The sequence below is a fragment of the Penicillium crustosum genome (assembly GCF_028827405.1).
Source record: "Penicillium crustosum strain IBT 35664 chromosome Unknown utg000003l_segment0_segment0, whole genome shotgun sequence".
In the NCBI taxonomy this organism is placed as follows: domain Eukaryota; kingdom Fungi; phylum Ascomycota; class Eurotiomycetes; order Eurotiales; family Aspergillaceae; genus Penicillium; species Penicillium crustosum.
The window spans coordinates 3,895,572-3,910,819 of NW_026623124.1; the positions used below are offsets into that span (position 1 = coordinate 3,895,572).

At 48.9% G+C, this 15,248-nt stretch overlaps 6 protein-coding genes across 6 annotated transcripts; 4 read left to right on the forward strand and 2 right to left on the reverse strand.

Annotated features, from left to right (window-relative positions):
• Window positions 1–179: 179 nt before the first annotated feature.
• N7487_008553 (MDM20/NAA25 family protein) lies at window positions 180–3,525 on the forward strand (the record flags this gene model as incomplete). Its single annotated transcript, XM_056876283.1, has 8 exons — window positions 180–366; window positions 423–688; window positions 770–946; window positions 1,126–1,391; window positions 1,450–1,726; window positions 1,779–2,547; window positions 2,609–2,721; window positions 2,773–3,525. 8 exons carry the CDS (start codon window positions 180–182, stop codon window positions 3,523–3,525), a joined length of 2,808 nt encoding a protein of 935 aa, XP_056728471.1.
• Window positions 3,526–3,907: 382 nt separating this feature from the next.
• Window positions 3,908–4,915, forward strand: N7487_008554 (60S ribosomal protein eL36; the record flags this gene model as incomplete). Its single annotated transcript, XM_056876284.1, has 3 exons — window positions 3,908–3,952; window positions 4,356–4,541; window positions 4,832–4,915. 3 exons carry the CDS (start codon window positions 3,908–3,910, stop codon window positions 4,913–4,915), a joined length of 315 nt encoding a protein of 104 aa, XP_056728472.1.
• Window positions 4,916–5,450: 535 nt separating this feature from the next.
• N7487_008555 (putative UBX domain protein) lies at window positions 5,451–7,101 on the reverse strand (the record flags this gene model as incomplete). The annotated part of the gene is made up of 2 exons (XM_056876285.1): window positions 6,895–7,101; window positions 5,451–6,834 (listed from the first exon to the last, which is right to left on the reverse strand). Exons 1-2 carry the CDS (start codon window positions 7,029–7,031, stop codon window positions 5,451–5,453), a joined length of 1,521 nt encoding a protein of 506 aa, XP_056728473.1. The 5' UTR covers window positions 7,032–7,101.
• A 267-nt stretch (window positions 7,102–7,368) lies between these two features.
• Window positions 7,369–8,197, forward strand: pup3 (proteasome core particle subunit beta 3; the record flags this gene model as incomplete). Its single annotated transcript, XM_056876286.1, has 4 exons — window positions 7,369–7,371; window positions 7,449–7,467; window positions 7,525–7,979; window positions 8,054–8,197. 4 exons carry the CDS (start codon window positions 7,369–7,371, stop codon window positions 8,195–8,197), a joined length of 621 nt encoding a protein of 206 aa, XP_056728474.1.
• A 600-nt stretch (window positions 8,198–8,797) lies between these two features.
• On the reverse strand, window positions 8,798–10,262 carry N7487_008557 (epoxide hydrolase; the record flags this gene model as incomplete). Its single annotated transcript, XM_056876287.1, has 4 exons — window positions 8,798–9,567; window positions 9,617–9,689; window positions 9,746–9,870; window positions 9,941–10,262. 4 exons carry the CDS (start codon window positions 10,260–10,262, stop codon window positions 8,798–8,800), a joined length of 1,290 nt encoding a protein of 429 aa, XP_056728475.1.
• Window positions 10,263–12,289: 2,027 nt separating this feature from the next.
• On the forward strand, window positions 12,290–15,130 carry N7487_008558 (uncharacterized protein; the record flags this gene model as incomplete). The annotated part of the gene is made up of 1 exon (XM_056876288.1): window positions 12,290–15,130. The coding sequence occupies one exon, from the start codon at window positions 12,290–12,292 to the stop codon at window positions 15,128–15,130; it is 2,841 nt and encodes a 946-aa protein (XP_056728476.1).
• Between the last annotated feature and the right edge of the window lie 118 nt (window positions 15,131–15,248).

The window sequence follows — 15,248 nt, forward strand, 5'->3', positions numbered from 1 at the left end:
ACCGCCTGCCCTTTGATCTTCTTCCCCGCCAAATAAAAAAGTGACCGAAGTCGATCACTCAAATCCAACTCAGATCATTGACCTTTTTTAGCCCATGCTGTGCTTTGCACAGTGATCAGACTATTCTGCGAAAGACGCCAATTGAAGAGTTTTCCCGCAAATTGAATACTACCTCCACCATGAGCTCTAGCAATGACGCGGTGTTTCTGCGTCGCAACAACCAAATCCAAGATGCCATTGACTCCCAGAACATGAAACAGGCCTTGCAGTTGATTGAGAAGCGTATGAAGAAAGGCGAGAATACGCAGTTTTTGAAGGCGAGTGATCCTTGTTGTTGTTTATTTCGAATTTACCCGCGGCGACGCGGTCAGTTGTACGGGACCAACTAACACGTGAGATCGCAAGCAAATAGGCCTGGAAAGCGAACATCCTATTCAGCCATGCCGATGAAACTCATCGAAAGAAAGGCACCACAGAGACCCTCGACCTGTGCAACGCCGATCCCCCAATCTCGGATCTAGACTCTCTCGACATACTCCACCGTACGCTGCAGAAGATGGATGACCATACCGAGCTTCGGAGCGCTATATGGGAACGAGCAGCTAAGGCAAAGCCGCAAGATCACGCTCTTCAGATGAGGTGGTTCAAGTTCGGATATGAGGCTGGTGACTGGAAGTCAGCCCAGAAAGTGAGTTGGGAAGAAACCTATGTTACATTGGCATCGGATCAAGGCTCAAGTTGCTAACGAGTACCTTCATTCGTATCACAGGCTGCCATGAGTCTCCAAAAAAACTTTCCTCGGGAGCGAAAGTACTATTTCTGGGCCATTTTCCTCTGTTATCTCGTTTCAGATGACGCGGCGAGCTCGGACATGGACCGCAAGTTGTTTGGGACACTTGCGTATCGCTTTGCTCAGAAGGCAGTAGCCGATGTTCCTTCTAACCCGGTATGTAATTTCTTTCCTAAAGACTACATGCGCACTGGACGTGAAGATTGGATATAATATTGGGGCATAAACGACTGACATAATCCATGGCTTACTACAGACTGAATCACCAAGCCCCCCCGAGAGCCATACAAACCGCCGAGGAACTTCTTTTGGTTGTTCGAATTCTCGAATCGCAGAGTCGCTGGGTAGAGATCGTGCAGGTTCTTGATAGCGAGAATGCTGGTCTCAAGTCTCGGATTGTTAACAACGACAGGACTTTCATGCTAGCCAAAGTCATTAGCTTGGGGGCTGCCGAACTCTGGGAAGAAGGGCACTCATACGTCAAAAGTCTGCTTACAGTGTCTGAAGACGAAGCAGAGCGCAGCACTCTGCATGAGCGTGATGATTGGAAATACTGGAACTTGCTCATCTTAGCCGTGCGTCGTCTTGAAAACAACCCAGAGTATGTATTGCAATGTTTTACTTCCATACCATCAAACTCTTAGCTAACAGATCATTAGGCTACTTTCAGACACGCAGCAGCATATCGAGAAGTTCATCGAATTCAGCCCAAAGTCCCGCAATGCGCACATCGCTCTCATGGACATAATCCTAACCGGGTTTAAACGAGGCGAGCGGACAGAGGATGATCTGGTTGTTGCGTGCCAAAGATACTTCGACCAACACATGCACAAACTCTATGCTTTCAAAGACTTACGAGGGGTTTTGGAGACCCGTGATGACACTTTGATTCACCGAGTAGCTCAACATTGCATGGACAGTGTCGAAGGGAAACCCGTAAGTGAAAATTCTGCTAAACTCAGCCAATACGAGCTAATCAACATACCAGGACGATGCCATTCCATTGATCAATGCGTACAAGCTACAGTACTGCGACCGTATTTCAGGCAAGAGCAACGCATCCAAATCTATTATTGAGACTCTTGTCCGCAATTGCCTTTACTTTTACGATGCATTCACACTTTTGGCAAAGACCAAGGACTCAAAGAAAGAAAGCCAGCCAGATACTGCTTCCGCAATGGAAAGTCGGCCCACCGATGACTTCTGCATCGTTGCCGCCATGGCTCTTCTTCAGCCCAGACCAGCTGACCGGGAATCTAAAAAAGTCAGCAACACTGCCCTGATTCGCGCCGCTGGGATTCTGGAACACCTTCTAACCGACTCACCTCATAACTACGAAGCGATTCTTATGTTGATTCGCATTTATCTTCTTCTTGGCGCCGGCTCTATTGCTTTGAGGTGGTTTGGCAAGCTGTCTGTCAAACAAATGCAATATGAAAGTGTTGCTCATAACCTTTTCACCCGTTTCGCCACCATCCACCCTTATCCCGCGCCTCCTATCGAGGGCGGAGAGTACAAGGATTTTGAACCGCAAGTGGCATTCATTGGCGCTCTTGACTTTTATCGTAGTGCAAGCTTCACCATCAAGAACTCTTTGATAAAAGGTCTTGATGATGGGACTTACGTCAGTTTAGACGACACAATCGAGCTTCAAAAACGTGTCGGGGACAGTATCTGCAGGAGAATGTGGGCCCTGGAATTACGGCGGATGCAAAGAATCCGCAAAGGAAACCACTTGGCCCTTCATGAGGATATTGGTCAGTAACTCCCAGTCTCTCATGTACTCCCAGCATACTTGAATACTAACCACCCTAATAGCCCAGGATACATCGCCAGCTCGAGATCAGCGGAAGTATGATGCTTTTATGAATTTGGAACGTTGTGATCAATCTCCATTTGAGCACCGATTGCGCGCAGGCCCTATTCCCAGGGTAAGTTTGTTTGCTTGAGTGACACTGTGGAACCGACTAATGCCAATATAGGAAAACTGGTTGGCATCCGCCCGACTCACTGATCGACTTTTCAGTGTTCTTGAGAACATCGGCAGTCAGAAGCCAGTCGTGTTGAAGCTAGAGCTGCCCGAAATTGGCAAATTGTCGCTCTCCCAGACCGATGCTGACCATACTGTCGCTGAGATTGAAGCAACGAAGATTCACGTAGAATTGTTGAAAGTGGCTATGTTTATGGCTGGATCCAAAGCCCATACTTCTACCGAAATTGAGACTTCTCTTGGCGAGGTAGAGGATTGGTTGAAGGCTAAGAAAGAGGATCTAGCTCTGAAAGACACTAAGAAGTCTTGTCTTATCATGAGAACGACCGTCGAGTTCACTCCAGGCACCCCAGGTGCACCGACATGGGAATATTTCCATGTCATCTGGACCCTCGTGGAGACACTCAAGGCTCTGTGGAATATTTTCGATCTGGATTCCCGAAAGGCCGTCAAGACCGCTAAACTCCCTGCCGAACAAATGAAGAGATTGGATACTCTTGTTCGTGAAGTTTTCGAGGATATCCGTTCGAACACCCGCAGTTTGAAACAAAGCCTTACTGAATCAGCTACTCTCAGTACACTCATCGACATGGTCAAGCGTGGTGATGCCACTGATGAATATGAGAAGCCGCTCCAAGATGTTTTGGAGAAAGCGTTGGATGAATCTGCACTCGAATTGTTCTGTGGAGAGCTGAGGGAGAGCTGGGAGGAGGCACTCGACGGAGTGCTGGCTGCCAGGCTTTAATTCTGAACATCTAGAATTGCAAGGAATGAATCATGTGTACATGAAAATTCAGAGCTGGAGTACATGTAAACCAAATATATGACAGTTGATGTTAACAAGTCAGATGCAGTCCAGGTAGTAAAGGTCGATCTATAGAAAAGGGCAAACGTTTATCACGTGCTATGCCAAGTCATACAGTTATAATCCGGTGCCTTAGGTGTCAGGTACCAACGCTAGTACGCTAGTCCCGATTTATCCAGCCCTAGCCCTAGTCACTCGCCTACCGCACCAACGCCAAGGCTCCATTTTGCGGTTCCAGGCAAAAGACCAGGCGATTTTCACACGGCTCCCTCACCTCCTCTTCGACAACCTCCGCCAACCCCTTCAGTCAACAACCGTCGAGATGGCCGAACGCTCCGGAATTGTGGTCGGACTCAACGCGGGCCGGGTACGTTCTTACTGTCTTTTTGCACCATGTTTTTCGGTCGTTTGAAGGTCTCCCAAGGTCTCTTCTTTCTGTTCGCTCGGTCTGTTGGTCCATCTAAGACCAGTTGGGGTCAAGGTTTATCGCAAAAACTCTGGGAACTATCACGGCAAGGAGAATTGCGAATGAATCGCCCATTGGAAAAATCAGAGACTCGTCAGGGAAATTTTCGATATCACGGAACACTTTTTTTGCATTCGACTTTGGCACCGAAGCCTGCACTCGCCTTCCACGCAACCCTCATCCGACCATGCTATGAACCCACCCCGACAGACAGACACGAATGGCGAACAGAAGAGAACATTGGGACCTGCGGCCGTTTCATGCGACTTGGCGAAACAGACATACTGACTGGGCTCTGATATAGAAAACCACCGCCCTCAACACCCCCAAGACTCGCATCTCGCGCACCAAGGGCAAGTCTTCCCGCCGCACCGCTTTCGTCCGCGAAATCGCCCAGGAGGTCGTTGGTCTCGCTCCCTACGAGCGCCGCATCATTGAGTTGCTGCGCAACGCCCAGGACAAGCGTGCCCGCAAGCTCGCTAAGAAGCGCGTACGTTTAATCCTAATCCCTTTTCCGCTTTCGTCTGGTTGGCTCTGTTGCATGGACTACGTTGGATTCGGGTCGATTTGGTCAAGATCTTGCTGTATCGGAATGGTACTGTATGGGTCAATCTCTCAGACGAAGATTATTTTCAATCCCTGCTTGGACAAACCCACACAGTTACTCTTCTGTTTACCAATGACCGACAACTATGGCCAAGGTCAAACCGATTTCCATTAGGACCAGAGCTCAACCAGTCGATCAATTTGAGTTAACACTTTTGCTAACTTCATATCCAGCTCGGTACTTTCGGCCGCGGCAAGGCCAAGGTTGAGTCCATGCAGAAGGTTATTGCTGAGTCTCGCCGCACCGCTGCTCACTAAATTTTCCAACCCGTTCCTGTTTTTCTTTCGTTTTAACGACTCGACGCAAAAAAAAGCGTGATTCTCGGATCGGAAAGGGGGTTTCGTGGCCATTGGGCGTGCATGAAGGGGAAGGCAAATATGGGATTCCTTCTCTGTCGTATGGAGTGAAACCATAATGAAAACAATTATTCAACCATTTCACGTTTGATATTTGCAATTGAGCCACTTTCTAAATGGAGGTTTACAACGTAGATGGAAATGCGTATGGTTATCCAAGCAAAGAAGTTTGACTTCATATATATCCATAGATGTATGAAGAGTTGACGCTCTACATAAAACCATGCTTTTGGTGTCAAGCCTAGTGTGTTACTTTATCATCTGAGGCTATCTATACAAGTACGTAAATGAAAGTTATAAAGGCATGTGATTCAAGTCTATCCACACATCTAAGAGGTTGATGCGTCTTCAAAGGATGCGCCATATACTTAAGTCATGATCATCAAGAGCAGTACATGTCGCTCACCTGAACTAAATACATTCCATCATCACAACTTCATTTCTTACCGGGTAGCTTTAGCCACTTAGGCATGCCGCCACTCTTCCGTGCCCCGCTCGGCTTATCACCGGCCTGAGCGCTACTCGGACCCGGCTGTGAGGGAGCAGACACATCTTCCTTGAGCTCCGGTGGTTGCTCTACCTTGAGCTGTTGAGCCTGGCTTCGAAGCTCGGGGCGTAGAATCTCCGCTCGGCGATCATGAACAAACGAGGCAGCATTATCTGCCCAAGAGAAGTTCACGAGCACACGGCCAGCCAGTCCAAGGTCTTTAATCAGATGCTTCTTGTCTGATGGGGGTATGGCGTTTGTATGCTTGGACCGGGATACACCATGGACAGTGAGAGTGAAGTTCTCGCTAGCGAACGGTGGAGCAAGACACCCGCGTGCGAATTCATACAACGACTGTCCTGTGTCCGAGGTCCCAAATTTGACAACTACCTGGCTCTGATCTGGGAAACGGATCTTCACGTTGACCTCGTGAATTGCTGCTCGCCTTGCCGCTTCGGCCTCTGCCTTGGCGGCGATCTCGGCGTCCGTTGGCAAGCGCTTTGGCCGAGAGGACTCGTTGAGTAACCGCTGGTGCAGTTTTGCGTGCTCGATAGAGGGTATGTAATCACTCTCATTGTAGTCTAATTTTGCTGACGAAGGAGTATCTTCCGAGGGAGGAGAGAAGACGGTAATCGTTCGGCCAGAGTCGACTGTGGAAGTGGCCGGTTCGGAGATATATTGGGGAGGGGCAACTTCGTCCGAAGCGGCGGTGACGGTGGAAGGCCCAGGCTGCAATGAACCGGAGAGATCCTGAGCAGGCTCCTTGCTTGTGCTGTCAGCGAGAGCTGCTGCGGGCGGTACTGCGGGCGCTGCGTTCTTATCCTGTGCCGAAGGAGCCTCATCCTCTGAGGACTTGAAGAACTCGCCAATCTTGACCATGGCTTCCTCGATAGGCTCATCGGTCCGTCGGAAACTTAATCGAATAAGAACATTGCCACTGTTGAAACCTAGCTGGGCTAGGGTTTTTTGTAGATCCGTGAAGCTCGATACTTCACGTTCCAAAATCTGTAGGACGGGGATCTCATAGTACAGTCGTCCGGCGACATCCCCACCATCGGCGGAGGGCACTGCACGTGAGGTGAGGTTCCTTACTGGGCCACTCCCTGCAACTCCCGCCTCGAACTTGCGTAGTACCATCCATAGTGTAGTCGTACTAGGGAATTTATCAAGTATGCGACCATTCGGGGCATCACGAGCCTCAGATTCGGGCAGTTGTAGGCCGACGGTTACGACTGACGGGGACCGAGAGAGTTGAACAAGTTCAAGCTTCGCGCCGGAGCTAAGACCAGACAAACGGTAGGAAAGAGAAAGATCCAGCTGCTTGCGATTGTGTCTGTTGCATAGACAAGACCGGGGTCAGAGTTGTCATGAGGGAAAAGAAACGCCAACTCACTTTAATGAGTACTGACTAGGGTTATATCCAAGCTTCGAACATGCTTCTTGTAGGATATCGGTCAAGTGTTTGGCGGGAGTAGTTTTGATTGTTGCCCGCCTGGCTGTCGCGTCGATCACCACAACGTGGGCACTCATTGTGTTATGGAGAATACTAACTCTGACAATAAAGTAGAGAAGATTCAATATCTCAATATAGAGATTTCAAATGGACAAATGGAAGTAAAGAGGTAAAAAAGGGTGAAACTCGAATGCGGGGAGAAAGATGGCGCAGAAAGTAGTCGAAGCATACGAAACAGGCAGCGGTGCGGGCGTCATCTGAGCTCTCGCGTACCTCAGAGCTTCCCCGTCATCAACTCACCTCCATCACCTCCCCCAACCCGCCCCCTTCTCAACCACATTTTCTCTTCTTTTTTCTTGTGCTTTAGCTCTGGAATATCTCTGTTATATTGAATTGCATTGAAACACTGCAATAATGGTAAGAAAAATGCGCCCTTTGTCCCTATCGTCCACGAATCTCTGGACCTCCAAGCTGACCGACTTCTCTCATCACAGTCCAACCCCTTCGACATCAGTATGCCGGAACCTTGGCCCTCATGAATATCCAACTGAAATACTAATCGTTCTGCAGATGGCGGTGCCTGTGTCGCCATGGTGGGCAAGGACTGCGTCGCCATCGCCTGTGACCTTCGCCTGGGCATGCAGTCCCTGACCATCTCCAACAACTTCCCTAAGATCTTCAACTACGCTCCATCCACCTATCTCGGCCTCACTGGCCTCGCCACCGATGTCAACACCGTCTCCGATCTCTTCCGTTACAAGGTCAACATGTACCGGCTGCGCGAGGAGCGCGACATCGCACCGCAGACCCTCGCCAACCTAGTGAGCTCATCGCTGTATGAGAAGCGCTTTGGTCCTTACTTCGTCAGCCCTGTGTTGGCTGGTATCAACCCAACAACAGGGAAGCCGTTCATCTGCGGCTTCGACAGCATTGGCTGTATCGATTTCGCCAAGGACTTCATTGTCAGCGGAACAGCAAGCGACCAGCTCTTCGGTACTTGCGAGGGTCTGTGGGAGCCTGATCTGGTATGAGTCCTATTATTTTTGTCATCATACCCATACTAGATGTGCTTGCTGTCTAACACACTATGTCATTACAGGCCCCCGAGGACCTCTTCGAGACAATCTCACAAGCACTGCTTAGCGCCGTGGACCGAGATGCTCTCTCCGGTTGGGGTGCCCAGGTTTACATTATAGAGAAGGACAAGGTTACCCAGCGGTTATTGAAGGGACGACAGGATTAGATTTGGGGAGGTGGTTGTTTTGGGCTTTCCGTTAGTTTGAGGGCAAATCCCGGCGTCTACGGTCTTCACTGGATGATATGTGCCGTGTACGGTCAATCAATGACGGGATAGCACAAGAGCAACGTGAGAGCGGTTGATACCTGAGCCGAAGGGCAATTTTGTTCTTTGGCTCCATGTTTCTCTTACTCTTATCATGATAATAAAAGGCCCCCGTTGTCACGTCACGGCAGTGTTCCAATTTGCATCATCAATCCAACGCATTAATTAGGGAAATAGACCTTTGATTTTTGAGAATCAATGCCCATCCCCAATCTGTTGCTTTGACTGACCTTTGTCTTTGTTCAGGCCTCGTAACCTACTGCCTGCGGTCTACTAAGCATGCATGGATGTGCTAGTGTCTGTCTGCCATATTTTGGATTACTCCAGCAAAGGGTAGTTTTCTTATACACTTTCGCTGTCCACGAGTCCAAGACAAGATCAAATACAAAATCGCGATTCCTTTGTTTTCCGAAACAAGGAGCATGTTGCTATACATTCTTTGCAACCACGCACCAACTTATCCTCCAAAGGCCTCAATCAAAGGTCAATCCAGTGACATTTTCAATAACCATCTCTGTCGGCTACCGCCCCATAGGCTGGCCCATTATTGCCTAGGAACCTTTTGATATCAGACGCCAGCAGCTCAGGCACTTCCCAGGCCGCAAAATGACCTCCATGATCATATTCCGTTTCCTGCACAACATCCCCAATGGATCGATACCACGCCATAGGCCACATAATGATCTCCTCCCGGAACTGCGCCACTGCAAAGCGCACACTCTGCGGTGCCCGAGCCGCGAGGATTTGTTCGAGAGATATGTAATTCAAGTCTGCTTTTTCCAACATATCCTCCTGAGCGTTATCATCCGACATATCTGCATTTTCACCTCGTTTTGGCGCTGAGGCCTCGTAGTAGATTCTCGTTGACGCCACTGGCCCAGCCGTAGAGAAGTAGTATACACTCACCCAGGTCAAGATCTCCTCATCCGTCCAGGGGTACTTGTCGGACCAAGTGTGCATTTTATCGTAGATCCAAGCTAGTAATCCGACAGGACTGTCGTGAAGTCCGTAACCTAGAGTCTGTGGCCGGGTCTCTTGCTGTTTCATGTATGCGTTGCCGCGGGTGAAATATCCAAATGTCCGAGCGATGTAGCTACGGTCTTTCGCCGAGAATGGCACATAAAGAAGCGATTTGATGAACTGGTAGGGACTTCGCCATGGGTAGGGCGGCATGACGGGTATGAAGTTCAGGTGGATGGCTTGGGTGTGTTGAGGGTAGTAATGAGCCATGGTGCGAGCGATCATGCTGCCCCAATCGCCTCCTTGAATCACTGCCATGGAATTAGTTAGTTTCTCCTAGTGGGGATAGGTAGTGCTTGCCGTATTCCTCATATCCTAGCGCGATCATCACTTTGTGTAGAGCTTCGCCGTACTGTGCCAGCCCAAACCCTCTCTACTTTGGTTGTCAGGATACGCTCGACAAATGCTGATACATAGTACTCAAAATACCTTCTTGACGCCCTGCGAGAATCCAAAATTTGGCAACGAAGGTGCTACGACGTCGAATACTGGGCCATCCCCATTGTTAGTGAGAAGTGGGATAAGCTTAGTGGCTTCGAGGAAGCTGCCGGGCCCTGGTATAAGAACAATAGATTAGCAAGCGCAACGAATATACCGTTGTAGGAAGTCCTAGGGGCTAGATACACCCATGAATAAAAAGCAATGGAATCGCTTTAGGATTTTCGCTCCGGTGATACACAGTATGTATGTTCAGTTCCCCGAAGCCCTCCACTCCAACTCGAACATTGACTTGCTTGAGTTGTTCATTTAACTTCTGCTCCTGCACACGCCAGTCAAACTTCTCGCGCCACACATTGACGAGTCTTTTAATTTCAAGTAAAGGGACGCCCATATCCCACCCCGAGGCATCAAGCTCATCGGGGAAGGTGGTGTGCTCCAGCTTCTGGCGGAGCTGCTGGAGTTGCTCATCGGGAACAGCGATCTTATATGGGGTGACTGAGGTCATAGTTATAGATAGTTTCATCTGTGTTTGATCTGAATTATCGGAATGGCAAGGTTGGTTGCTATACCTGCAGATATGCCCACAGTGGCGCTCGGGCCTTCTACGATGACTGAGCTTTGAATTGTTACCTCGGTTTCACAGTTTTGACATTGTACAATGTGCGGTGGTATGAGATTACGTATGTACCTAGTTAATTTTAACGGGTGCGCATACTAACTAAAAATATATGAACCGTCAGCATTAGGGCAAAGGCAGGGGGTTCCAAGGTTGGTACTCCATAGTATATCTTAGTCTCATACCTCTACTAGGAATCGGCGATGATTCAACGAGAAACAACCTCTAGTCCTTAGAGTTATAGAAATAGAGCACCTCAAGACTTCTATACCGGACTACCTTCAGAAACACAATGCCCAAAGAATACTATGGCGAACCTTCCTCCAAAATAGAGTACCCAAAGACATCTATATCGGACCTGTCTCTAGAACTAGTGGATCAGATAGTTCAACTGCTCCATATAAAGTCTCAAATTTACCTTGCCTTCAGCTGTACATCTTTGTACATATGCTATCGACATGTTCTGGCCGATGAATTGGCCTTCCCCAGATATACGTTCGGCTGCGGTTGGCTTCCATACGGGCTTCCAACTGAAACATCCTATTGGGAACCACATCTACGCCGTCAACTTCTTTGTTGGTTTCAGGGAACTAGAAGACTCTACTGTTCCTCGTGCATCAAGTTGCACCTGGACAATGAGTTTGAATCCTCTGAGAGGGAATATAGCACTGAGATAAACCGCAGATGCAAGTACCCTGTATTTGTGAACATCTGTCCCTGCAGTCCATTGAATATTAGAGAAATGGCGCGAATGCTGGAAAGATATCAACATAAATGGCTTGAATGGCACCATTGTTCAATCACTCTTCAACCCGAAGTGGTTGCTAACCAGAAGATCTACATTTCACAAGATGAGCAGACATATTTGCGAGTCCGAAGCCAATGGGAAATCCTTTACAAGAAGGAAACAAACCGTTTTTGGCCAAATATTGAGCGTTTCTTTAGTTGTCCCCATAAATGTATGCTTCCAGAATTCCTAGAACGTCGTTCGCAGAATGGCCAACTCCGAAAATGTCATACCTGCAAGCTCGATATGAAGACCAACTGGAATGAGGTTGACCAAAACCAGTGTCAAGTTGAGATAACACGTACTGTTAATGCTCATGAGGTTCTGAAAAAAAAAAAAATAAAATAAAAAAATATTCGTCAAATTATAATTGCGTCGCTTTGCTTGAGATATTGGGGAATTAGAAGTGCTTGCTGAATTCGCTATACCTCATTCTGGGTCTAGATGGACCAAAGAAGTCACCTTGACTATGTGTATATAGAATGATACTAATCATTCGGAAATCCGTTGAGATCCTTGAAAAGAACAAAAAAAGGAGGCATAGAGAGTGCTTACAACGTATAACATGCAATATAAATAAAAGTAGATCTGTTCTATAAATGATCCCAGAAGTACCGAGTACCTGATATCTCCATAGATAACACCACGGTACAGCAGGTACCAGGTACCAGGTACCTGATGGCCCTCATTTTGGTCTAGATCCCGCTGATCCTGCATCGCCAACCTCCGTGCACCTCCGCAGGATTCGAGAAAAAAACATAACACACAAAGAGAAGAACGTTCGTCAAAGGGAAATACAAGTTCTAGAGGAACTTCAAACTCTTTTAGAAATATTATTAGCTCTACATCAGAATCTATGAGCTCTTAATAACTCCTGTTTCAGGTCGTGTGTCTAGACCGCCCGGCCCCCATCGAACTAACGGAAAATCCCCTCTCCCCTCCTTCTGGGCCTTCTCTCTCCAATATTTCATATTCTGGTGGATGTACGTCGAAGTCGTCTCGATCCATCCACCGTACCTATTATTTGTACAATTGAATGTTATGGTCGTTGCCCCCAGATAAACAACCTACACGAGAGCCCGAAAACCGAATCCTCGAATCGACCTTACGTTCACTTGCCACATGGACTATGCCCGACACGCCCGAGCCAGATGTCTCTCATGCTGTCCAACCTTGTCCCACCATGCCGTTCCCATCCTGCAAGTCCGAGTGCATTACCGGTGACGGACTAAACGCCGTTCATGACGACGGAGATGTGCAACGAGACTTGGGAACATGGAATGATGGGGCCCAGACTACTGCCATTGAACATTTGGTCACACTCAAACAGGGTTTGCGGGTATCCGATACCGAGCTGTTCTGGAAACGGCTCATGGAGGACATGACATCTATGACTAAAGCCCAGTATGGGTTTGTTGCCCGGAGAGTACACGGGAATGAGCCCATGCTAGAACTAGGCGGGCGGCGCCCGTCCCTTTTTGGTGCAGCTTTCTACTACAATGATGGTTACCAGACTGTTGGTTTGCAGCGAAACAGGTATTTCGCAGGCGGGAACCCCTTACTGCATATGGACCACGAACGGCCTTGTTTGATCACCGAGAATCTCAGCTCACTTGTGTCGTTCGGCGATGATAATTTGCCGTTCGCCGCCGATGGCTATTTGGCGATCCCCCTCTTTTCGGCCGGAAAGTGCCTGGCGCACCTCGGGTTGATGTGGTCTAAAGAAGGTCTTCGGCATAGAAACCTGTCCTGGTCCTTCCTGGAGATGATCCTCCACTCGCTTGAAGACCTGATTGTACAACGACTAGACCCGGGGGAACAAATTCTAGATGAAATGTTAGATTCCCCGACGACAAATACCTCCGATTTCCACAACCCCCAGACTGCCGCTTTCCATCAGGCCACTGATTTCAACTCGCACCCCCTCAAACCATACGCCCGCAGCTTGTCTCACGAGCTGAGGACCCCGATGCAGGGTGTGGTGGGCATGCTTGACGTTATGCACGCTACAGTGCGCGAGGCGATGGAGAGTAAAACTCCCGTCAAATCAGGCGGGGTTTTTCAATCTCTTAAGGAGGGGATTGAAATGGTTCAAGATAGTGCGAGACGTGCCGTTGAAGCGGCTGACAATGTCGTTCATGCATACGAGCTCAACATGCAAATTCCTAAAACACCCCTCCGGGAGGAGCCCGATATACTAGGCGGTCTCACAGTCCCACCTACTATACCCGAAACCCGCCCGAGCGTATTTATCGAAGGAAAGAATATCGCTGTAAATCCGTACAAACGACGGCGGAGCCTACCACCAGAGATGAATGCCCGACCAGTCCGCAAGCAAAGACTCCGTGCGGCTTCGTCGCGGCAAGAGCTTTCGCCTCGCAGCGAAGAAGTCAAGAATGCCGTCCACGAAAGCGACCAGATCGTACATGCTATCCCAGCTCGCCAGTTCGAAGCTGTAATGGCTAACATGGTCGATCCACGCCCTTCTCTCGCAGTTCGACGATCCGCACCTCACTTACTCCTTGAGGGCATCAATGTGAACCTGAGAGGTTCTGCATTACGTTTTACCAAAGTGCGAGATCTTCTCCGTTTGGTGATTAACGAGTCTCTTCACGTTGGTGGTCGACCTGATTCTGCTGTTAGCAATGCAACCGAGTTTGGTGAAAGGATTGAAATCCGGTCGCGGTCCTCGAATGGTGAATTGTTTACCAAGGTTGTGGATTGGTCTGTAGACCCATCATTACCGGACACCCTACTTGCCGATGACCGTGATCTGGCCAAGCTGATCTCCTGCGTTTTTCTCAACGCGATTAAATTTACCAACAACGGCACCATCACTGTTTACGCAACCATTGACCCCAAGAAGAATGATGTCCTTATTCTTGTCCGCGATACCGGCCCGGGAATTCCCGCTGCATTCCTACCCAATCTTTTTAAGCCATTTGCTCGTGAGGATGCATCGACCACAAGAAGCAAAGATGGCTTGGGCCTCGGTCTCCTTGTGGCCAAGGGCCTTTCACGCAAAATGGGCGGCGACTTGACCTGCGTGCGTTCATCGACTTCCGGTCCTACGCGTGGTACAGAATTTCGAATTCGAATCCCCGTAAACCAACGTGAAGCTGAACCCCGTCCTGCAACCCCCAGTGAGAGTGTTTCGACGCCATCCACCACCGACCAAACACGACAGGGCAGTGTCAGTAGCCTTTTGTCTGACCCCCCTTCCTTTAATTCCCCATTCATCCTCCCCCAACACTGTCTGCCACATGCGACACCGTGTACCACCGACGAAAATATGTCCGAAAGCCCGACGCCCCAGCGACCGCCAATACAAACCCGTTTGCATCGAACACATATTTCCGGTGATGCATATGATAAGAAGCTTGGAGAGAAATATCCGCTGCGCTTTCTCGTGGCCGAAGACAATCGAATCAACCGGCGCGTACTGGTGAATATGCTACGCAAACTTGGCTACCGCGATGTCCTTGAAGCGGCCGATGGAAAAGAAGCCGTCCAGATCGTTCAAGGCATCCTCTCCGCATCAAAGCCCTCCACTGTCCTTGATGTTAGTCTCGATCCAATGCAAGGTGTCATCAATAAGCCACTGGCTACGAAAATAAAACCGATCGATGTCGTCTTGATGGATCTTTGGATGCCTGAAATGGACGGATATGAAGCCACCTCACGAATTCTCCAGATGGTCGACAACCATCGGGACCAACATGCTACTTTTGAGCAACCGAACCCCAACAGCCCCGACTCCATGGAAATGGATCCAATGCCTAACACCTTTTGTATGTCACAACCTCCCACGGTTCTTGCTGTGAGTGCCGATGTTAGCGATGAGGCATTGAATCGAGCCTCTAGAGTGGGGATCAAAGGCTACATGACGAAACCTTACAAACTCTCTGACCTCGAACGGTTGATTCTCGAATTTTGCGGTGGTACTGGCAACCCGTTGTCTAAATCCTAGTATAACCACTAGACCCATCGCTGAACATGATATTACTTTCTTCTTGGATTTACACGTCAAGTCCATTATATACCCATTGGATGCGGATCTTGTCTTCGTGTACAAATCCCCCAATTGC